At 45.4% G+C, this 23,209-nt stretch overlaps 1 protein-coding gene across 1 annotated transcript in view; it reads right to left on the reverse strand.

Moving 5' to 3' along the window:
• Copz1 (coat protein complex I subunit zeta 1) overlaps positions 1-21,742 on the reverse strand; it is a 23,287-nt gene extending 1,545 nt beyond the window's left edge. The window contains exons 1-8 of the mRNA XM_004872794.4: positions 21,646-21,742; positions 8,886-8,954; positions 6,825-6,906; positions 6,129-6,220; positions 4,442-4,497; positions 2,219-2,296; positions 2,022-2,073; positions 722-760 (exon numbers count right to left, since the gene is read on the reverse strand). Of these exons, the coding sequence (XP_004872851.1) occupies positions 722-760; positions 2,022-2,073; positions 2,219-2,296; positions 4,442-4,497; positions 6,129-6,220; positions 6,825-6,906; positions 8,886-8,954; positions 21,646-21,663 (486 nt within the window). The 5' untranslated portion in view covers positions 21,664-21,742. The remainder of the gene's footprint in view (positions 1-721; positions 761-2,021; positions 2,074-2,218; positions 2,297-4,441; positions 4,498-6,128; positions 6,221-6,824; positions 6,907-8,885; positions 8,955-21,645) is intronic.
• Between the last annotated feature and the right edge of the window lie 1,467 nt (positions 21,743-23,209).

Consider the following 23,209-nt stretch of genomic DNA (forward strand, 5'->3'; position numbering starts at 1 on the left):
AGGGCAGCACTGAAGGAGTACTGCTGAGGGACAGGGTGGGAGCAGGGTTCTCTCTTCCCTCACTTGCCTTCCCTGTCCTTAGAAGAACGGGGAATAGAAAATCCCCAACGGTTGAGGAATAGGAGGAAGCTTTCTAAGGCCCTAAGAGGGTTGTCAGTGGGAAATTCACCCCAAATTCAAATCCACTGGGGGACTGCAAAGAGATATAGTCAATAGGTTAAAAAGAGGGCGTTAGTTATATATCCAGATAGATTTCTTGGGGAGGATTTCAAGTGGGTAAAAGCACTGGCCCCCTGAATCAGGTAGACAGTTTATCTGCAGTCAAGATAGCAGGATGACCTGCAAAGCTGCACATTCTGGAATACGCATTTCCAGCCTAGCCCTCATTTGAATAATAAGAGTATGTGCACAGGCGCATGCACGCACATACACACAGACCATCTGCTTAAGGCAAGCCTCTGCTGGGGAATAAATCACTGGATGAGGCATCAGGCAGGGAGGGTTTGAAGGGTACAGAGCAAGGCTGACGGCCACTGCTCTCAGACAACTGAGGAGCTGGAAGTGGGGGTGAGGGGTACTGGGCTATGGGCCAGAGCCCCTGGAACACGAGGGGACCAAGGAGGACAGCTGTCTCTGATTTCATTCTGACCTGGCAGGTTGGGATGGACTACCATTCCAGACTCTTTACTGACCCTGTCCGAGGCAGAAGAGAAAGTCATACCTGAGACACAGTCTGCTCAGTGAGGGGGACGTCTTCACCCTGTGGCACGGAGACAAGCATTTAGACTGGTGTCTGGTAGTGGAGAAGAAAAGCTGGTCCTTTAAACTGAAGGAAAGAGCAGATGCCCTAAACTTTTCAGTCCCTTGTAGGAACCAGTATAGCTACAATTTTACTTGGCCAAAGGGACTGTGAACACAAAAGGGCCATTTCATCCCTGCTACATTTTAAGGCAGGAGGACTTCCTAAAAGATTTATTCCATTCCAAGTAATCAGCAGGTTATCTGATCCTCAACTCCCTCAACTCAGGGGTGGGAGACCTGATTCCCTAGTCAGGGGAGACCTTTCCTGAATATCAATATCACTGGGGAAAGGATGAGGGGGAGCTAGGGGTAGTTTAATGGATCCCGCAAGGCCTGATGGGTAACGACAGCATGTTAATTTGAAGAAATAAACTGCTGCAACAGCAGCCTGAGAAGGGAAAGGGGGGAGTCAGTGGGGGGACCCTCTCTCTTGCCACATAGAGACATATGTTAGAGGAGAAGATTAAACTATGCAAATGGAGCTCACGGCAGTTAAGGGAGAAGATTTGCCATTACCCAGCACTGTCAGCCTTCACTCTGTGGAGGTCAGAGCTGGGACATTCTGTGAACAGGGAGATTTGTGTTGCTCAGACATCTCTTGAGCCCCACAATTTGCAGGTGGGCTCTGCCTGAACCCCATGATCTACCCAACAAAATTGGATCCTTCTGTAGTTAACTCTGAGGCCCCTTTCTGAGATCACTAGCACCCAGGAGGATTAAAGTTCTGAACAATAGGCACTTCCTAATGGAGATTATCCTGTTAAAAGATATGAAAGACACTCCTGGCCGGGGATTTAGCTCAGTGGTTTCACCACCTGCTGTGCAAGTGCAAGGACCCAAGTTCGATCCCAGTACCAAAAAAAAAAAGAAAAGGATACTCCTCTATCTCAGATAATTGGATCCACCCTCAAAGAGAGAATAGGCCAACCTCAAGTTTCTTTAGTTTCAGAACCCTGAATATGAAAGTTTTATTTTATTTCATCATTCACTCAATATGCATACAGTAAGTGTCCACTTTGTGCAAAAACTGTGAGATGTTAGGCACCATGTTAGGGACAGAACTAAGTTCCTTCTGCTTGGCTTCTTTGGGACAAAGATGGGAAGAGAAAGAGAAAGTTGGATGTATTCCATTAGCCCTGCCCCTTAGACACATTCAGCAGGTATGACTCTGGGGGGTGTTTGTAGAGAGGAGGATTCAGGGAAAATGCATTCCTGCTTACCCTTAATGCCACTCGGTGTACCACTTGCTGGGGATCACTCTCCAGGATCACCCTACAAAGAAGAGATCATCATTCACTCTGTCCTGAAGGACCAACTCATTATGAAGATAGACTTATAGCCACTCAGTCCACTTGACCTATGACAGAGCAGTCACCCCTACCTTTCCAGCCCAGATTCAGGCAGGTCAGAGACTCACCCTCCATCTACGATTTCATCCACAGCCAAGAAAAGCCCCTCCATGTTCTCCAGCAGAGCTCGCTTTTCTACATTTTTCCTAAGACCCCAAAAGAAGAGAAAAATCAGCCTGTGTGTGAAACAAATCCTAGGACATTATCTGGACATGGGACTCTAAACCAGACCAATAAATGTTTCTACCAACCTGACAGAGAAGTGAATAGGTGAAGAACTTTTTAGTTCATCTACTATAAACCTCTTCCTATTCTTGTCTGCTGAGTAAGGATCAGGAATGTCAGGAAGGAGAATTTTAAAAGCACAGTCAATAACTGTCAGGAGCAATGCTACATAATTTTACGGAAAAATTATTTGATTAGGCCTCATTCTCCTGCCTACAGGCCAGCTATGGCATTTCATGACATAATTCCATTTTGGCCTCCGGTCACAACTGAGACCTCAAGGATTGGAGATGCTGTGATGCTCCAGGGCAAGACCACACCTGTGGTAGACATCCTGGGAGGAACCAAATCTTCATCTGCATAGTTCCTTATAGATCTAGGAATTCTGCCACTTCCCACTCATCTGTTACACGGTTTTTCCCGAAGTACTGAATAAAAGGTACTGAATAAAAGGTGCGCAAGCTGGGGGGGAGGGGCCTTTTGTCTTTGCTGCCCAGAGCAGCACTGATCAGGCCCAAAGCTCAGGTTCTTCTCCAAGCTTCATTTTTTCTACCTTTCCTGTGTAGTAAGTTAATTCGCCTTGTGCTTCCGTGGCTCACAGGAGACTAGGACTCACTCCAGAGGTTCTAGTAACGTCCCCTTTCCCTGTTCCCTACAAATAATATCTGATTATTCACAGGCTGATTATCTAGAGCTATTATTTCCTATCATTTCTTTCCTACTGCCACAATGTTGTGCATGGCACTGCTTATAAACAGACAAGAGTGGGTGGGAAAAAGGAAATAAACAGAGCTAAAGCTCAATCTGGTGGTGTGGGAGGTGAGGAGAGGTTGAACACAAACCCTGTCTGCACGCAAGTGCTGACAAACCTCCTAAGCCTCTCTCTGCTTTCCCTCCTTCCCCTCCCTCACCAACTCTGCTCAGGGCCTGAAAAGAAGCCTAGCAAGGGGAATAACAGTCAGGGCCTGCAGCCACCAGCCACAGATCCGGTGGTTGGTGCATGTGGCCTGTCACATCCGTCAGTTTGACTCTTTCACTAGATTACCCGAAATGAAGTCTATTCATTCATCTGGCTAAGAAATAAATCATCCCCTTCCTGAGGAAACCTGAGCCATTAGCCCTGCTGATTTTGTGGGGCTGAGAGCGCCTGCTGTTCTGCTTGGGATGGCTGTCTGTACTGGGCTCACATGGGAGCTACCTGGGGAATGATGTTGAGAGCCCTGGATGTTTTCAGGAAAAGTATCTTAGGATCGGGGATTTAGCTCAGTGGTTCTGCAGCCTGCCCTGCAAGCGCAAGGACCTGAGTTCGATCCCTGGTACCAAAAAACAAAACAAAACAAAAAGTATCTTATATCTCTTCTGCCTTTGTATGTGGAAAAACAGTGCTAGTTGGGAGGTGGAGAGGGAGAAGAGGCTAAATGGTACATTCTTCCTGCTGTACAGGGGGAAAAACTAAGGGCCCGGAGTGGAAAACTGGAGTGTTGCCTCCATTCCCAAGGTAGAGATGTTTCATCTGGGACACTGCCTTACTGCACTTTCCCCACTGCAAAGAATGGAGCCCAAGGAACCACCTGGAAGGGACTCATCTCTGAGAGAGCTACTGGGGATCAATAGGAAGATCCCCTTCCTAAGTAGTAGAATTATTCCTCAGGAAGGACATGCTCCCCATCCAGTCTTCCTCCTCAGTGTAAATTACAATGAAACAGTAAGCCCAACTACTTAAACTAATCAACTTTCTCAAGTCTCTGCCAATCCCCCACAAATCTCTGGACCTGAAGAATATAGTGAGGGCCAGAAAAATACTTTCTCTCCAAACCAAGATCAAGAATGGCTTGCGGCTGGGGATGTAGCTCAGTGGTTTCACCGCCTGGTGCGCAAGCACAAGGACCCAAGTTCAATTCCCGGTACCAAAAAAAAAAAAAAGAATGGCTGCTCAGCTTGGCATGGTGGTGCATGCCTGTAATCATAACATTTGAGGCTGAGGCAGGAAGATCATGAGTTGGAGGCCACCCTGGGATACACTGTGAGATTGTGTCTCAAAACAAACAAACAGATTTGCTTCTCACCTTAGCATCTGGCTCAAGGAGTCAAAGAGGCAGTTCAGAACAGCCATAAGCATAAGCTGTTGGGAGACAGAGGAAGTAGAAGGTTCAAGGCTCTGAAAACTGCTACCCAAAAGCAAAACTGTCCATTTCATTAAGCATAAAAATACATTACAGGACCAAAAACATACGGTGGAAATGAGAGCAAAACAGGAAGAAGACCTGTAGTTTCTCACAGAAGTGAATTCTGCTACGTGATCCCACAATTTGAGGTTTCTTTTGACCAGAAGTTCTAACAGAACTTTTCTGTCATAGACCTCTATGGGTCTTTCCAACTCTGTGTGTGTCATCTGATGTCATAGGTAGAAAAAGCAATCGTTAACTATGTAAGGGCAGAGGAAGGCACCAGAAATAGTGGAAAGAAATGGCCTTTTTCCTTCTTGGGGGGGGGGGGGGCTGGTGGGGATTGAAGCCAGGACCTGGAAAATGCTCAATATGAGGTTTACCACTACACTACCCTGTCACCGCCTGAGCAATGGGCCTTTTAGTCAGACAGAGCTGGGCTTGGATCCCAGCTAACCCATTTCTACATGTGTGACCCTGAGAGAGTTATAGTACTAGATTAAACTACATGAAACTGACACTTGTGTGATTTAACAATGGCCAAATACAAGTAATTTTATATGGTTCCTCATGGTTTGGTTTCCTTCTCAGTAAACAATGGTACTAATGCCTACAACTCATAGAAGTGCTGCAAGGCTCAAGTAACAATGTACTAATTGTAAAGCACTCACAGCAATAATAACAGCTCAGTAGAATGTGGTTCTTTCAAACTTTTACTTTTGCTGAAAATTACTGGAGGCTTATTTTTACCTATCTGCTCTCACAGAAGTTGCTACTACTTGAGATAGTTTTCCTCACCTACGGGAAGCAAGTCAGGACTACACCCACAGTCCCATTCATACCGTATGACTTATCAAGTGACCCAATCATCTGTACAGCTTCAGTATGAACCAGTGTGTCTGCTAACTGCCCCAAACCCAGTCAAGTATGGGCCCTTCATAGCAGGAGCCAGTATCCCGCCCCCTCCCTTGACCACACCTCAGAAATCCATCTTAAAAAACAATATGCAAAACAAGGACCTGAGTTCAATCCCTGGTACCAAAAAAAAAAAAAAACAATATGCAAGCAAGTGTGGTGATGCACTTATAATCCTATGTTCTGGGAGGCTGAGGCAGGAAGACTGCCTAGACTAGGCAACTTAGAAACCCTGTCTCAAAATAATATTTTTATTTTTTGGTACCGGGGATCAAACTTGGGACCTTGCACTTGCAAGGCAAGTGGAGGAACCACTGAGCCAAATCCCTGGCCCCTCAAAATAATATTTTTAAAAAGGTAGGGGATGGAGCTCAGTGCACAGGCCTTGGCATCAATCCCCAGTCACACACACACAGAAACACACACACACACATGAAACATTGATTCTTCTACATACAGATTAAAAAAAAAAATCTGAGAAAACTTTCTTTCTGGGCTGATGCATTTGCAGGGCCATGCTTGTGAACCTAGTGGGATCTCTGACCACTTTGTTAGCCCTTTGTTAGTCAGAAGCCAGAGAGATGTGGTTCTCTTAAGACTCAAACTGGTGGCTGTGTCCTGCCTGTGGCTGAGGAAGCAGAATCAGACAGCAAAGAGGGGTAGGGATTCTCACCTCATTTTCACTGGAGCTGCCGATCACATAGAAATAGAGATCAATACTGCTTTTATACACCACTGTCAGCCCTTCCAAGAGAGCAATTTCACCTGCAAGGGGGCAGGAAACAATGAACAACCTGATGAGGAAGTGAGGAAGTAAAATAGAAGGAGTTACCATGAACTCCTGGCCTCCAGCTTCTTGGGGCTGTAATGACCTCCAAAGACCAAAGTTGATGTATTTTTTGGATAGTAGGAGAAGGGAAGCATAAACTTGGGGGAGTATAAATGTGTCTTCTCTAGCCCTCCCTCCCTCATCCCTACCCGGTACACATATTTCCCTTCTTGTATATGAGACAGGATACTAGTCGATCCTTCGGAGGTGAAAATGCAGAGCGGTCACCTTTACAGACTTCCATTTACCTGCCCTAATGGATGCGGTACAATAAGCAGAGCTGCAGTTAAATTTGTCAAGTGAGGCTCATAAATCCAGGGACTAGACAGGTAGCTAACAGCCAACCTTCTAGCACGGTATTCCCACGTGAGGTACACTCACCTCCCCATTACATTTCTGAAGAGTTTATTATATGAAGGGAGGAGGAAAAAAAGAAAAAGGAGGCAGAGTCATGTTATCCTTTTTCTGCAGTCTGGCTGCCACCCCCTACCTACTATGTTTCCCCCAAGCACAGGGAGTCGTGAAAGGAAAACGACCTACTGTCAGTCCGATGGGTCTTGTTGAAAATGTTCTTCTCAAAGGCCTTCTGCTCCTTGACACTGGGGTAGGTGTCGTCATAGTACTGGTCAGAGGGAAAGGAGACAGGGTTGGGTCATTACAGCAGGGAACCCAGAATGATTAGTGACTATGTTTTGCCCTGGGATCTTGATTTCTCTCCTTCGAGGCATGAAGCAAGCAAGAAACACTGATATGGAGGAGGAAGGACTGCAGAGGCAGGGAATGGGCAATGAGTAATCAAATTTTTAAAAATACATAAAGGACCCTGGGATAAGCAACCCCACCTCACATTTCTGATTCTATCAAAGCCCTCCGAGGAGATGAGCTCTGCTCCTGCCTGCATCCTAGGAGAGCTCTCCTAACACCAATGGTTCCCCACAACTGCTGCATAGGAGCTGCCCATGGCAGGCAGCAATTCCAGAGGAAATAACCAGCACTAGAAGCACAGAATATACCTCAGCCGATGCCTCAGGTATGAAGCTGAGAAACAGGGAAAGACTGAAAAACTCCTCCAAAGCAAGGCAAGCCCGGTCTTGGGGTCCTCCCTATCTCAGCTTTTTCTACAAGCTGAAAGCTTGAAGCAAGGGCAGCCTAGTACATCTCTGAGCCCACTCCCAAGCTCTCCCCAGCAAGGGGGCGGAGATGCAGGCTGCTAAATCGTTCTGCTCTTTAGGGGCTAATCCGTCCCAGTCAGCTGAAGACCTATGACAGCTCTGGCATTTAGTAACTGGATAACTGTTTCAAAAGGTGTCCTGCATAGTTACATCCAATTACAGGAAGGAACAGCTGGTGAATTCTAAACTAATCTCTACCTGCTGATTGATTTATGCTGCGCTCGCCCGGAGTTAATACACCAGGGACAGAAGAAATTTCTACAGGAGGGGGAGAAGATGGAAGGAGAACAGGGGTGTCCTTTCTCTCTCTCAGTAGATCCAAAGTTACAAACACTGCACCCAGCAGCAATTAGAAACACAGGGCTAGAATCCTGGAATTGTAGGAAATTTCCTGAGAGAACCCAGGATAACAAAAGAGGGAAAGGGACAAGAATGAGGGACACCAGCAGGGTGCTCCTAATGTCTACATACTGCTTTGTTCAGGAACTAAGGTTCCAAAGTTGTTCCCTCCTCTGATGCAGGCAACAAAGGAGGTCAAAGACTGAGGGTGTCAAGTAGGAAAACAGTGGAGCTAAGGGATAAAAGAAAATCTAGGGCTGGGGATTTAGCTCAGTGGTGCTGCCAGCTGCCTCCCAAGTGTAAGGTCCTGAGTTCGATCCCAGGTACCAAAAATAAAAAAGGAAACGTAAAGCCCAGTGTGGTGGCGCATATCTGTAGTCCCAGCACTTGAGGAGGCTGAGGCAGGAGGATTGCCACAAGTTCCAGGCCAGCCTGGGCTACATAGTGAGTTTAAGACCAGCCTGGACTGAATGGTGAGACCTTGGTCTCAAGAAAACCAAAATAAGAAAGAGAGAGAACGAGAGAAAGAAAGGCTATCATGTCTCTTCACAGCCGCCCACCCTCATGCTTTACGGTGTACTTTTTTTCTCCTACTTTTACTTGGCCCAGACTTGCTCTGCAAAGCCTGTTTTTTGTTTTTTGTTTTCCCCTGCCTTTAATAAATGTAAAACTTTGCTATCAAAATAAGTAAGTAAGTAAGGGCTGGGGGTATGTCAGTGACGGCCTAGGGTTCAATCTCTAGCATGGGAAAAGACACACAAGTTTTCTCTGGAGTCGCTTAGATAATACAGAAGAATCCTTGGGCTGGGGATTAGTTCAGTGGCAGGTCACCATAAAGAAAGAAAAGATGGAAGAATTTTCTAAATTATACTATTGAAGAGTATGAGTTAATAGGCCCAGTTTTAAAAGTCAGACCTTAGAGGCAGGGGTGTAGCTCAGTGGTACAGCACTTGTCTACCATGCACACAGTCCTGGGTTCAATCCCCAGCATGGGAAAAAACAAAAAGACAGCTTTCTAAAAAATAAAATAAAATTCAAACCTTAGAATGTTTTTGTTCTGCTCCTAAACAAATCTGAAAGGGACTCTCACCTTGGCAAAAAGTCGATCTCCATCATTGTCCAGAATCAGGATGGCTTTGACAGTATACAGGGAGGGTTCCTGAGGAGACAGGAATGAATCTTTAGTTCTGAAGGTGCCCCCAGCCACAGATAAGCCAGATACCTTCTTCCCCTAGACCCACTGGGGTTACAAGGGGTTGGAGGTGCTTCTGTATTTCCCTACCCCAACACAGTCATATTTGGACATTGCCCACTGAGAATGATCAACTAGTAAGTGAACTGCACTGAGGGAGGGAACATTTCAACAAAGGACTCCAAAGCAGTACCAGAGAAACACTGTCTCTGACTCACAGAGGGCTTAATCAAGGTAGGTCAAACTGTTATTTCCAAATATTTGTTATAGTTATTTTCCAAATTATCCTCCATCCCTGATTTCCCATGCACAGGTGGGTATGGGGTGTGACCAGATTAATAGGCACTGCACAAGGCCATCTGAAAACAGGGGTGAATGCTTCAGCATACTTGGAAGTTTCTGCAGTCCCAATGCAGTAGCAATGCAGAGCCATAAAGCAAAGCTTCCCTACACCAGCCACACAGTGAGCAGAAGGAAATGAGTGTTTGCAAGCACATGGACACACGCACCACTACTCAGTGCAGCCCAGAAAGAAAGACATCATCCCCAAACTGCTATGAAGCATAATTCCTCCACTATGCCCTAATCACTACCACTTAAACTGGTAGGACCAGATCATGAGAAGATTTGAGAAACACTCTGGGTCATGGAGATAGTAATCAGGAGGGGCTTTTTCTGAGGGGTGGGGATATAGCTCAGGGTTACAGTGGATACTTAGCATGTCCAAAGCCCTGGGTTCAATCCCTAGCCAAAAAAAAAAAAAGAACTCAAACTGAAGATACTGGCTACTGTAAAGGAATCACAGCTACACATAAAGGAATAGTTATAATTAATTCCCTTCTCAACTGTAAACATATGACTTTGCAAAAATAGCAGTGGCCTGTTGCTCCCCCTCCTCTATTCTGGTTTGCTTCTAGGGAACCAGATAACTATGAAAGGGAAAATAAGACAGGGGCCTGGGTGTGGTGGTGCATACCTGTAATCCCAGCACTCAGGAGGCTGAGGCAGGAGGAATGCTGCAAGTTCGAGGCCAGCCTGGGCTGCACAGTGAGTTGAAGGCCAGCCTGAACTATATAGAGCAAGACCTTGTCTCAGAAAATTTAAATTAAAAAAAAAAAAGATGGGGATAGTGATTTATGGGTGGAAGGTGTCTGCCACTTCACATTCCTTGACTTTATAATCATCACTACTCACCATGGCGTCGCCTGTGCTGTAAGACAAGACTGTCGCTCAGCTACCTTGCTCCTGGCCTTACTTAGGAAACTCATAGTCCTCAAAGGAGCCAAAGATATTCTTCCTAGAACGTGTTTAACAAAGATCCCAGGGTGAAGAGGAAAGAATCATTGCCAGGATGTACAAAGGTAAACTGGCCCATGAGACTTCAGAAGGTAAATGGAAAAATGGATCCTAACTCAGGAGGGGGGAATGGGGATTAAGAATGGGAATAAAGAGAACTCAGTCTTTTGACAGGGCAATGAAGAACATAAGCTTTCCCCACTTGGATTCTTGGGGGCAGCAATTTTTGTGTTTTGCACACTGATATAACTCGAGTGTCCAGAACAATGTCTGACACATACTAAACTCTCAATATATGTTCAATAATCAAGAAAATAAGAAGTATGAGAATAAGGTAAAATCTCTTGATGTAGTAAGTATTTAGGGGACCTGTAATCATTAGATTTCCACACCTAAGTAGACTTTCTAATGTGACCATTTTGGATGATATTTCTACCAACCATACCTCTCCTCCAATACATCCCTCAGAGTGGGCACCCTGTATACACTGCACTCTGAATAAACAGGGCAGAAAGAACTCCCCTCTCCAAATAAGGAACTCTGTTGTCAAGCAGAGGAAAGTCCTCTAGAATCTAGTCCAAAAGTTCATAAACAGAAACAGACTTCCTAATTCCTAGTTCCTCACAGAAAGATTGTCCTATATAAAAAGAATTAAGATGTGTTCTGTACACGAACCAACTCCCCACGATACATGTGATCATTATGAATGTACTGCAAAACATGTACTAATAAAAAGAATTCTTAAAATAAAGATCTTCCCATAAAGCCGGCTCAGTTTTACAGCAACTCGGGTCTCAATTTATTAAAGGGGAGACACCAACAGGAGTGAGTTTCCTTAAAGGAGGAAAAAAGATCCAAATGAATGGAAATTTAGAAGAAATAATTTTTTCTACTACCTTCTCCCTGGAAATCCTTGGTTTTGTCCCTCTACCCACATTCACAGCAACCTTAGGGAATACCCCACTGGTTTAATCTGGATCTGGCAACAGTGACCAGTTTTTCCAGCCAGTCTGGCATCCCTAGAAAGAACAGGAACCTAAAGAAAAGAAAAGCTGGGCCAGGGACTTAGCTCAGTGGCGCTGTTGCCTGCCTTGCAAGTACAAGGTCCTGAGTTCGATCCCTGGTACTGCAAAAAAAAAAGAAAAGAAAAGAAAAGCTCTAATGGCTACCAACCAACTGGGGGAGCCAATGTTCTAGTGACCAAGATGGTATGTGTGCCTAACAGCCGTGCAGACAAAAAAGAAACATCTCTGGATTCTGCTCCTGGCTCTTGTCATTGGCTTCCTAGAAGATGAAAAGAAACAAAAGCCAAGTGTGGTGGTCCATGCATGTAATCCCAGCACTTTGGGAGGCTGAGGCAGGAGGACCATAACTTCCAGTCCAACTTGGGCAACAAGGCCGGGAGAGCTGCCTCAAATGTTTTTTTTTTTAAAAAAGGGCTAGACTGGAGATATAGCTCAGTGCAAAGTCCCTGGGTTCAATTCCCAATACTGGGAAACAACAACAAAAACCCAGAGCACTGGTCTTCCTGGGTAGGAAAAAAGACAGGCTGAGGGAGGCAAGGAGAAAGACCAGAATTGATGTCTCTGAGCTGTGGAAAAGCAAAGATGGTATTACAGCAAAGGCTGGCCTCTTCACACTTCCTAAGGAGAACAACTAGGCATGAGCTAAATGCCCCACTCTGCTACCACTGCAGCCAACAGCTTCTCCTCTCCTTCTCCTGCCACCTTCTGACTGCAGCTGGGTCCACTTCAGTCTGGGGCTTTTCCTCTTGGGAGTGGGGAGAGCCTGGAGTGCCCCTCATGCTATAAAAGCAGCCAGTTTAAAGCCCCAGAAGCCATTACTCTGGTAATGTAATTTCATTTTAAGTTTTTGCAAAGGGCAAGTTTATAAATAACTCCCAGCTACTGAGAAATAGGCTTCCTTAGAGGCTGGGGATTTAGCTCAGTGGTTCCGCTGCCTGCCTTGCAAATGCAAGATCCTAAGTTCGATCCCCAGCACAAAAAAATTAGGAAATAGGCTTCCTGGACAATGGACTAGCTTGACCTTGTAACACATTACAGGTTGATTATTAAGAAAGACCCTACAAGCTTAGGGCCATATTCAAAAGATTTAAAAGGTCTATTCTTCCCTCCCACTTCCCAAATGGGTAGCTGCGAGAAAGCTTTCGAGACAAAGTTCTGTGATGCACTGACTTTCAGAGAGCCACAGCCTAAGTGTATAACAGAACTTCACCTCAAATGCTAAGGGCACCTGGACATGAGGTATGGGCAGGCTGGCTTGTAGGAGGAGGTACAGCTTGGACAAAATTTCATGTATGTTTTATTATCAAGAAAACTAGAATGCACTCCTCAGGATGGCTAAGACACCACCAAACAAGCATCTAGACTGCTACAAAAGTCTGATCTCAATCAGGGGTCTGTGAAGCCTGGTGAAAAACATCATCTCCCAGGGCTCCTCCCTTGCAGAAGAGGACCAGTGGAGAGCCATTTCTAGTGCTGCCCCCTGTGGGGCTTCTGGATGACCTGCAGCTGCCTCAGATTATAGTCAGCAAAAATAAAAAGGCAGCTCTGGATGAAAGCTTTCTATTTGTGTATCTTTTGGGGGGGGGGGGTACCAGGGATCGAACTTAGGTCCTTGCGCTTGTGCAGCAGGCAGCAAAACCACTGAGCTAAATCCCCGGCCCTCTATTTGTGTATCTTTTAAGTGAAACTTATAGAGATAGGGTCTCAAAAACAAACAAACAAACAAAATTAAGTCTGTTTACAATACATTTATGAGACAACTCTGGGATAAGATTGCAGTGTTCTACAAAATACTGAATAGTGTTTAGAGCAGGTAAACAGAGTATTTGGGGGCTATAACTATTTTATTCTTTGGGGGGAAAAAACCAAGAAGCCTTTATAGAATTAGAAGGTGTTATCCACAGAGCTGAAAGAACACAAATAAAAATCCGATTGAGGAGCATCTTGGTTTAGCAATAGGTCTTGACAATTAGAAACTACAACAAGATGCTCTTCTTTCAATCCTATTTATAAAGTAAAACCAAGACAGTAAAAACTAGGAGGTGCCAACCATGATGTCGCACACTTGTAATCCCAGTTTTTCAGGAGGCTAAGGCAGGAGGGTCCCGAGTTCAAGGTCGGCCTGGTCAATTTAGCAAAAGATCTTGTTTCAAAATAAAATTAATCAGACAACAAGGGATGGGAACTACAGTGAGTTGTAGAGCACTTCCCTAGCATGTGTGAGGCCCTAGGGCCAACTCTCAGTTGCCCCTGCCCCACAACACTAAAAGGAGAAACTCCTAGATACCTCTCCCAGCTCTGCACTGCTAAGCAGGTATTGTGTTTCCTGATTCTGCCAATTTTTTTTTTTTAATTAAAAGCTTCTCTGGGGCTGAGGATTCCAATTTGCTAGCCATAAGCTATGGGCTTCAGATGAAAAAAAAACCCAGCTAAGTGGCTTTATCAAGGATGAGCAGATGCAAGAAGCACAGCTCAGGGACTGGAGGGGAGGCTCAGGATAAGAGTGCATCCAAGCATGCACAAGGCCGAGTTTGACTGTCAGCACTGAAAAGAAAAAAGCACAGCTCAGGAAAGAACAGGAGCCACAGGTGTGACAGATCACCCAGGTGACATGAGACCAAATCTTGGTCAGAGAGAGGAAACTGAACATATGTCTTAGGGAGAAGTAATGGCAGGTGGAGACGCCTAGAAAAGAATCTTCCTACCCAAAGCAGGAGCTGAGTCCAGCAAAATCCAGCCTTCCAGGTGCTGGGATCTTGAATGCGTGTGTGACCACACCCGGCCCCTGCCCTTTTTTATTCTGAGACAGGGTTTCACTGAGCCAAGTTACCCAGGCTGGGCTTGAACTTTCGATCCTCCTGCCTCAGCTTCCCACGGTGCTGGGATTACCGGTTATGGGCGTGTGCCACTATGCCCAGCTTCAGGTCCTTCAGATACACAATGTTGAAAGTGCAGTCACCAATCATTCTGCCATCAGGAGATGCCTCTGAACCCCCTCAATCCTTGGTTTTATATTCTTGATAAACCATTAACTCCAACTCTCCCTTTCTCTGAGTCTCAGCTTTCTCTGGGAGAAAGGAGAAGTCTGACCTAGATCAGTGAAGGTTAATATCTTTTTTGAGTTACAGCAGACCTCTTTGATAAGCTGATGAAATCTCTGGAGCTGTGTCCAGCAAAATACACATTCACAAATTATTATGATTTCAAGGAGTTCACAGACTTGAGTTGAATAAAATCAGTTTCTCTCTGAAGATAACGTGGAGGGGGAGGAAAAATGGGGAAATGAGTAATTCTTTTATCAATTAGCCCTTCTTTGCCTCATGCAAATTAATGACTTCAATAAATATGTGTGGCCTTTACAAATTAATACATATAGCTGAGAAAATGAACACAGCCAGCAGGGGGAGTAAAGGTTAGCACCACACCCATTCCTTCCCCAGCTGAATGTGATGACTGAGATGGGCAGGATAAAGCTGAGCAAGCCTCAAGCTCCTCAAGAATTCAGTCTCTGTTCCTACCCCCCCACACACACACACCCCGTACTAGGAATTGAACCCAAGGCTTCTGCACTAAGCTATATCCCAGCCCTTTTTTTAAAATTTTGAGATAGGGTCTCACTATGTAGTCCACATTGGCCTTGATCTCACCATGTAGCCCAGGTTGGCCTCAAACTCATGGAGGTCCTCCTGCCTCAGCTTCGCAGGTACTGAAATTACAGGTGTGTCTGCCATCATGCCTGCCCTCCGCCCTTTTTTATTTTGAAACAGGGTCTCACTGAGCCATTAAGTCACCCAGGCTGGGCTTGAACTTTCGATCCTCCTACCTCAGCCTCCCACAGTGCTGATATTATAGGTTATGGATGTGTGCCACCATGCCCAGCTTCAAGCCCTTCATTTTCATATATTTATTTATGTATTTGTTGAGACAGGGTCTCTCTATGCAGTTCATGGCCTCAAACTCATGCAATCCTCCTGCCTCAGCTCCCAAGTGCTGAGATCACAGGCGTGCGTCACCACGTCTACCAGGTCCTTTCTTAAAACTCCAAGTCAGTACACTAGAGAATTTTCTGCCCAGAAGTGACATAGTCCCTAATTCTTCAACTGTCATGGAAGCAAATGATTCACAGAAATGAGGGTGGATGCAGCACTGCTGAAAAGACAAACTTTTGAAAAGGCTGAAATCAGACTGTGTTCCACACCTGAGGCCTGAGAGTAATGGAAGAACTTCCTGCCATCCCAGTTTGGAAATTAAGAAGCCCTCACTTAAATACAACTCACCAAAAGAAAAAAAATCAAACAGGGCTAGATACACTCCATAGATCCTTGGTCATAATTCATATCATGATTTATGCCCCCTGCCCAACTGCTTCTGAAAACAAAAAGATGGACTCTGAAAAGCCATCCCCAGTCAGCTTGGGGCCAAATCGCTCTCCTCTCTGGTTTCAGTCTCCTCCTAAAAACTACACAATAGGAAAGGAGTTAGATAAAACTGGTTAGCAGAGCTACCTGGACCTACTCGCTGTGGATGGAGACTTCACAACAACAGCAAGGAGGGAAAAGGAGGGAGACGTGGTTCATCTGCAGTGGATGTTACACAACAGAAAGGACTTCCTGAAGAGCTAGGGGTGGTCAAACACCAGCAGAGGTGACACAGCTGGGGCATCTAACAGGGGAGATCCTCTAATAAATTGATGTGACAGAAAAACATGCTGCCCAGAAATTAAGGAGACAAACTGAGAGAAGGCTCTCGCCAGCAAGGCATCTCATAATATGCACGGACTCAATCTCCTGACCATCTTTGTTAGCTGCCCAGTGGGCATTCTACTCTGCCTTTGCTCTCCCTAATTACTTCAGTGTAAGTAGGGAGGCAGGTGCTGAGTCTTTTTTTTTTTTAAGACAGGGTCTCCTTATGTAGTTCAGGCTGGCCTTGAACTCACTATGTAGCCCAGGCTGAACTCAAACTTGCAGTGATCCTCCAGCTTTGGCCTCCCGAGTGCTGGGACAGGCATGTGACACCATGCCCAGGCAGACAGGTACTGGTTCTTTTTTCTTGTTCCACCATATTTTTTTTTTCTTTGTCTGAGATGGGGGTCTTGCTATTATTTTGCTCAGGCTGGCCTCAAATTTGGAATCCTCCTGCCTCAACTTCCCGAGCAGCTACGACTGCAGGCTCGGGCTCCCTGCCTCACTCCTGTCCTATATTTTATTTGTCTCCTCTAGTCCCCTTTCCCACTAGTTTTCTTGTTGACATCCCGACTCTAACCAAGTCATGTCAGTGGAGTAACATAAGAAACAGCACGAGTATCTAGATGAAAAAGACCCTAACCCTGCCCCTAGGTTCCCTCAAATATCTGGATAACTGCATTCATCTTCTGCCACCCAGGGAGGACGGGTTTCTCAAGGGTCTAGTTTTCTTCACATAGGAGCCCCCTCCTCCTCTTTTGACCAAGTGACAGCTCCCCTAGACCTCTGATATAATTTATACCTTGCCAGGGACCAACTCTTTCCCACCACTGTGAAGGAGAGGGAAAAAATATATATAAATACGTCGGAAATCTATAACGAGGTCTTCTTGGAGGGCAAGACATGGGGAGAGTTAGAAGCAGCGTCAATTGCTCTTTGGGGGTTTTAGTTCAAGCCAAGGTCTGCTTCCAGCAATCAACCATTAAAACAAGCCGGCCAGAGTAACAGCACAGTTTATTCTGATCATTTAATTTGAAGTGTCAATAAATTAAACTTCAATCAATTAAACTAGGTGTGCAATAACCCAGATGGACACCCCGACACCAACATAATCACAATAAAAATTTTTATGGCTGCCAGAGACCTCACCGGGAGCAGCGCTGGCACTGCTGGAGCCCTGGCTGAGAAATATATCTCCACAGTGCAGCGAGATTGTTTCTCCTAACGAAATGCAGGGGCCAGGCACCGGCAAGGACGCAGCTGGGAGAGGGGCACAGGGGACTGCCAGGAGTGAGATGGGAGTGCTTGGGGGCTTAATGTAATTGATACCTTTGACCAAAGGGGGGGGGCACTCGGGCCAAGCACCTCTACTGTTAGTGCCAAAGGAATTTAACAAAAGCCCCATTAAGATGATTCAGGAAGCAAAGGCCGTGGAGCAATATCAGCCTTTAAGAGTCACTGACGTATTCAGCCTAGTTCCCTCCTCCAGCCACAAATGCGGCCTCTTCCTACACTTTGGATGGCGTGATTTTTGAATGAAGCTTGGAAACTGGGATTCTGTCATTGTTTCAGGATGACACATTATTAGAGAGAAAGAACAGAAATAGAAAGCTAGACTGTGAAGCTCTGGAAAAGTGCTCCTCAGAAAGTGAGTCCAGAAAAAGAAAGAAAAAGAGAAAGAGAGAGAGAGAAGGAATCCAGAGGACTAGGAAAAATGAAAACTACGTACAAAGAAAGATTTAAGAATCTAAACTGCTAGAGTAATTCTGCTTTGAGGGGAGAAATCAGTAGAGGAGAAAGGAAGAGTAAGGAATCATCTTTAAGAGCCCATAGGTTATTAACAGAGAATGGTGACCTGCAGAAATTCATTCACAGTTTAAAAAGGGAGAAACAGCAGGAGAAAGGGAGCTGAGTCCAAAGACACAACCTGAGAGCACTAGTGTTATTAAGCATTAGGGGAATAAAGGGCCTCTTGCCTTAGAGACTGCAAGGAGAATTGAGAAAGAGTAGAAAAATCTGCTTAAAATTAAAGGCTGAATTACTTAATTCAAGAAAGAAATATGATCCCCACACTTGGAAAGCTGAGGCAGGAAGATTACTGAGAGTTCAAGGCCAGCCTGGGCTTTACAGTAAATTCTAGGCCAGCCTGAACTTTATAGTGAGAACCTCTTTCCAAAAAAGAAAAAGTACCTAAATGAAGGGAACCTATTGTTATTTAAAAATTCCCACTGAACCAGCATGGTGGTCATTGGTACAATCCCTGCTTAATCCCAGCACTACTTGGGAGGCAGGAAGATCCCAAGGAGTTCAAGTCCACCCTGAACTACGTAGTGAGAATGTCTCAAAAAACAATTAGACACCGCTGTCTGCCCTGCAAGCACAAAGAGTAAAATCCCTGGTACCAAAAAACCCCCCAAAAAACAATTAGACAAAATATCCCACTGAACATGGTGGCACAGCCCTATAATCCTAGTGGGATAATCCCTCGTAGGAAGCTGAGGCAGGAGGATCCTGGGCAATTTAGCAAGATTCTGTCTCAAAATAAAATAGAAAGGGCTACAGCTGGAGCTGGAGCTGAGCTCTCCCTAGATTCGATCCCCACTACTGCCAAAACCAAAAATCCCCTATTAAAGCCAGTTTTTTGTTTGTTTGTTTTGTTTTTTGTTGGTTTTTTTTTTTTGGTACCGGGGATCAAACTCGGGTCCTTCTGCTTTCGAGGCAGGCGGAGGAACCACTGAGCTAAATCCCCGGCCCTAAAGCCAGTTTTGACTGGTGTTTCCTCTTGATCCCTTCTTGCAACACTGCCCTTCATTAGATTTCCCAAATTCCAGACAAACCAGCAAACAGAAATCCAAAAGAAGGAAACTTAAAAGAACTGGAGGAGTCTGCACTCCCTAAGGAGTGGCTTGTTAAGTAAGATTCAAGTACAGTAAAGTCTTTAGCTCAGTTAGAGATCTAAGGTGAGGTCCAAGGATTCCTTGTTCTTCTCATAATGAAGACTGAAAGCTTAAGAACCAGGAGATGATGCTGAGCAGATGAATTCGGAGGCTGAGGGAATGAGGAACAGCAGCAGTGAGTTCAGTGGGCCAGTGTGTGAGGACAGTGAGAGGAGGAATAAAGACTTAGGAAAGATCATCGGATTCTCAACTAAGGTTCCTCACCTCAACCACTGAATATAGAATTTTTAAATATTCATTTTCTTCGAAGGCTGGCACAGGCTAATGCCACAAAGAGCTGATCCATTCTACACAGTGAATACTGTTAGGACAGCGGGGCTTCATGCTCTCACAGAAGTCCAACCAAGAAAGGCTGAAATGGTGGGAAAGATACGTGCAGTGCATTCTTTTTTGGTATCGGGGATCGAACTTGGGACCTTGCGCTTTCAAGGCAGGCATCAGAACCACTGGACTAAATCCCTGGCCCTTTACAAGCATTCTTAATTGGGGGATCTAAATGAAATTAAAGAGAGAAAAAAAAATCTGTTGGCCAGGCATGGTAGCACAGCACCCTGGGAGGCTGAGGCAAAAGGAGTTCAAGTTCAAGTCCAGCCTAGGTAACTCAGTGACTTAGAAAGACTCTAAAAATAAAAAGTGAAAAAAAAGCCAAGCATGCTGGCCCACACCTGTAATCCCAGCACTCTGAGGAAGGAGGATCAGTGAGAGTTTGAGACCAGCCTGGGCTACATAGTGAGTTTAAAGCCAGCCTGAACTATATAGCCAGACCCTGTCTCAAAAACAAAAACAAAGCCCAGAAAGAATACTCATAGTAGGGTACAGTGTCACAAACCTGTAATCCCAGCTACTTGGAAGGCTGAGTTAGGAAGATTCAGACAAGCCTGAGTTCAAGGCCAGTCTGGGCAATTTAGACCCTACCTCAAAATAAAAAATAAAAAAAGGTCTGGAAATAGAGCTCTTTCCACACTAGGGGGAAAAAAACCCCCAAAAGACAAAACTTGTAAATTGTTTGGTATAGAAAATATTTAAAACTACTCAGATTTGAAGCTTTTTACTTATGGTTGATCAACCCACATGATGAGAAAGAATTCTCTGATTTTTTTGGTTTTTTACTTTTTTTTTGGTACTGGGGATCGAACTTGGATCCTTGTGCTTGTGCAGCAGGCGGCGAAACCACTGAGCTAAATCCCCAGCCCTTTTTGTTTTTTTGAGGCAGGGTTCACTATGTAGTCCAGGCTGGCCTTGAACTCCTGGTGATCCTCCTGCCTCAGCCTCCGGAGTGCTGGGATCACTGGTGTTCGCCACCAACATCCCAATTTCTTGAATATTTTGAAAAAAAGAAATCAAAACCTATTCTTTCCTTTTACCAATGAGTATCTGAATGTGTACATGTATGAAATCTGAAGGAAAATAAAAGACAAAAAAGCTTCTGTGGAAAGAGGCCAAGAGCCAGGAGTGGTCGTTCATGCCTGTAATCCTAGCACTCTGTGAGGCTGAATTAAGAGGATTCCAAGTTACAGCCCAGCCTGGGCAACTTAGCAAGACTATCTCAAAGGGTTGGGGATGTAACTCAGTGCAAAGGCTCTGGGTTCACTCTGTAACACCACCAACACCAACACCAAAAAAAAAAAAAAGGCCTAAAGTTCAAGGTAAGAAAGGAGGCTGTAAGTTAATTCATCCATTTACAGACAGACAGACAGACAGACACACACACACACACACACACACGCACACACACACTGCCTTTCAAAAAACTAAACAGGGCACTTTTGAAAGAAATATTCTGGTCCAGTTCTAAAGAAGTAATGCCGGGCAAGGTGGTGCACACCTATAATCTCAGCACTTGGAAGGCTGAGGCAGGAGTATCCCTGCAAGTTCAAGGCCAACCTAGGCTACATAGCAAGTTCAAGTTCAGCCCAAACTACACAGTGAGTCCCTGTCTCAAAACAAAAGAGGAGGTAATAAGTACTTTTATATGAACAAGCAGAAGAGGACCATATGGACAAGAAAGCTAATACACCCTATTAGTCACCACGTTCTCATCTAACTAGAGAGGGGGACATCAGCATCATTGATCCTATAGTAAGAATTCCCAAAGTCTAACAGAAAAGAAGAGAACCACGAGTGTGGAAAATATTCCACAATTCGTAATAATTCTATCAGGTATTCCAGAACTTTGATGGAATGCTTATTCTCTACGACAGACCTATATAAGACATGACCAGGAAACCAGGAGAGAAAATAGTTTTTTGAAGGAGACTGACAGGGAATTATCAATGAAAAACCAAATTCTGAAACTAAAGTAAGAAGTCTATGATGACAAACATCTGTATTCTGGTTTGTTTTTTTTTTACAATTTGGAGTATGGATGTTTGGAGAAATCCAAATCAGGATACCATCCCTAATGCTAAGAACCAGGGGGACCCTGAAGGAACCCGATCCCGTGCACTTAGGACCCTAAGGTTCCTAGGGACAGCTTTTGTTCCCCTCAACTCTGACTGCCTCGGTCCGGCAGCGCTTCCTAATCTAAACCACGGCTTTGGGTCCCGCACTAGGCCACACACTGATTCTACTGGCCCGTTGAGCCTTCGGTTCCCGAGGATTACCCGGAACTCCCCTTTCTCCCCCTCCCAGTTGTCTGAACCCTGATTCCCAGCCCCTCTGTGCACCGCAGCACCTCCACTACCCCTCCAGCTCCTACCAAAATCACCGCCTCCATCTTGCCCCGCAGCTGGTGCAGACGTGGAGCCGCAAAAGCAACGCCACCGCTGATTGGTCCTGAGTCCTCATTAGACCCCGCCCAATATAAGGATCATTGGATAATGACAAGTCAGCCATTGCTGTACTGACCAATTAGTGTACTACCTTGCTTAGCGGAAGCAAAGTGTCCACCCAGGTGGCACAGGCATTTGATTGTCGGTTTACACACTCAATAAAGTGCTAAACCTCACGACTGAATGGGACCAGAGCCTCAGTGGGGCGGGACTGTTTCCATGGAGAACAGAGGACGCTCTTGTTAATTTTCAATTGGTAGGGCGGAAGGCACGTGAAAGCAATGGCCTGGTTTAGTGGCTTTAAGGCGCACTCCCTTTAGGGGGCGCTATGTCTCCTTAGCCTTTGGTTTTTCTGGACGAAATCCTACCTAATCCTACCTAATCCCTATTCCCAGCGCCCCCGCTAGGTCCTCCTGATACCGGCGGCTGCTGTGGCAAACAGCTAGCTCTGCTGTCAGACATCCTCAGGTCACTCCAGCATTCTAACAGAAAATGTAAGACAGTGGAGTTAGAGCCAAGAGATGCGCAGCGCGTTAAACAACCCAAGACCTCCAGGAGTTGGTTGTCACATGAACAAGCTCCCCATAGTGTATTTCTAGGTTTTGCTGGACTCAGGGATGGGTAGGAAACCAGTGAGTTTGTTTGTTTGTGACAGGGTCTCACTCTGTAGTCCGGGATGGCATCGAACTTGCCAGATCCGGATCCTCCTATCCTCCTATCTCAGCCTCCCGAGGGCTGGGATTACAGGTGTGCCCCACCTTAATAAACTCCAGTGAGTTTCTGAAGGTTTGTTTTTGTTGTGTTTTGTTTTCCTGGTACCGATCCAACTCAGGACCTTGAGCTTGCAGGCAAGCGCGGCGCCACTGAGCTAAACCCCTGGGCCTCTGAAGGTATTTTTCCCTTGGCTCACGGTGAAACAGAATGTTAGAGCTTTGGAGACCAGAGAAAAGAGTATATGAAGGGAAAGGGCTAAAGAGACTAGAATAGGGCCAGGGATTTAGCTCAGTGGTTCCGGAGCCTGCCTGGCAAGCACAAGGTCCCAAGTTCGATCCCTGGTACCAAAAAAAACAAAACAAGAGACTAGAATAGGTGTGTTCTGCCGGTATAGGGAGTAGTAGAACCTGTGGTTTTCCTGCAAGGACAAAATGTTGCAAAATGAAAAAACAAAACATAAAAAAAAGGGAGAAGTTTACTGAATGCTGGGATTTCACAATAGGGAGGAGGTTTTTCTTTTTTTTCTTTTCTTTTCATTTTTTTTTTTTATGAAGTTTGGCTTTCCTCTACACTTGGAGTTCTCTAGTAGTGTATAGAATTAATAGAGAAGCTGAGCATGGTGGCGCATGCCACCCCACCCTGTAGACCCAGCTACAGGGTGGGGTGGAGGGTGGTGGGTTGGTTGATGGTCCAACAATAGGCAACATAGCAAGATCCCTATCTGTTAAAAAACAAACAGCAAAGCCGGGCGTGGGAGCGTGCACTTGTAATCTCACC

This window comes from Heterocephalus glaber, unplaced genomic scaffold, assembly GCF_053883595.1.
Source record: "Heterocephalus glaber isolate CG9 unplaced genomic scaffold, H.glaber_assembly_v1.0 deba00001060, whole genome shotgun sequence".
NCBI classification, from domain to species: Eukaryota; Metazoa; Chordata; class Mammalia; order Rodentia; family Bathyergidae; genus Heterocephalus; species Heterocephalus glaber.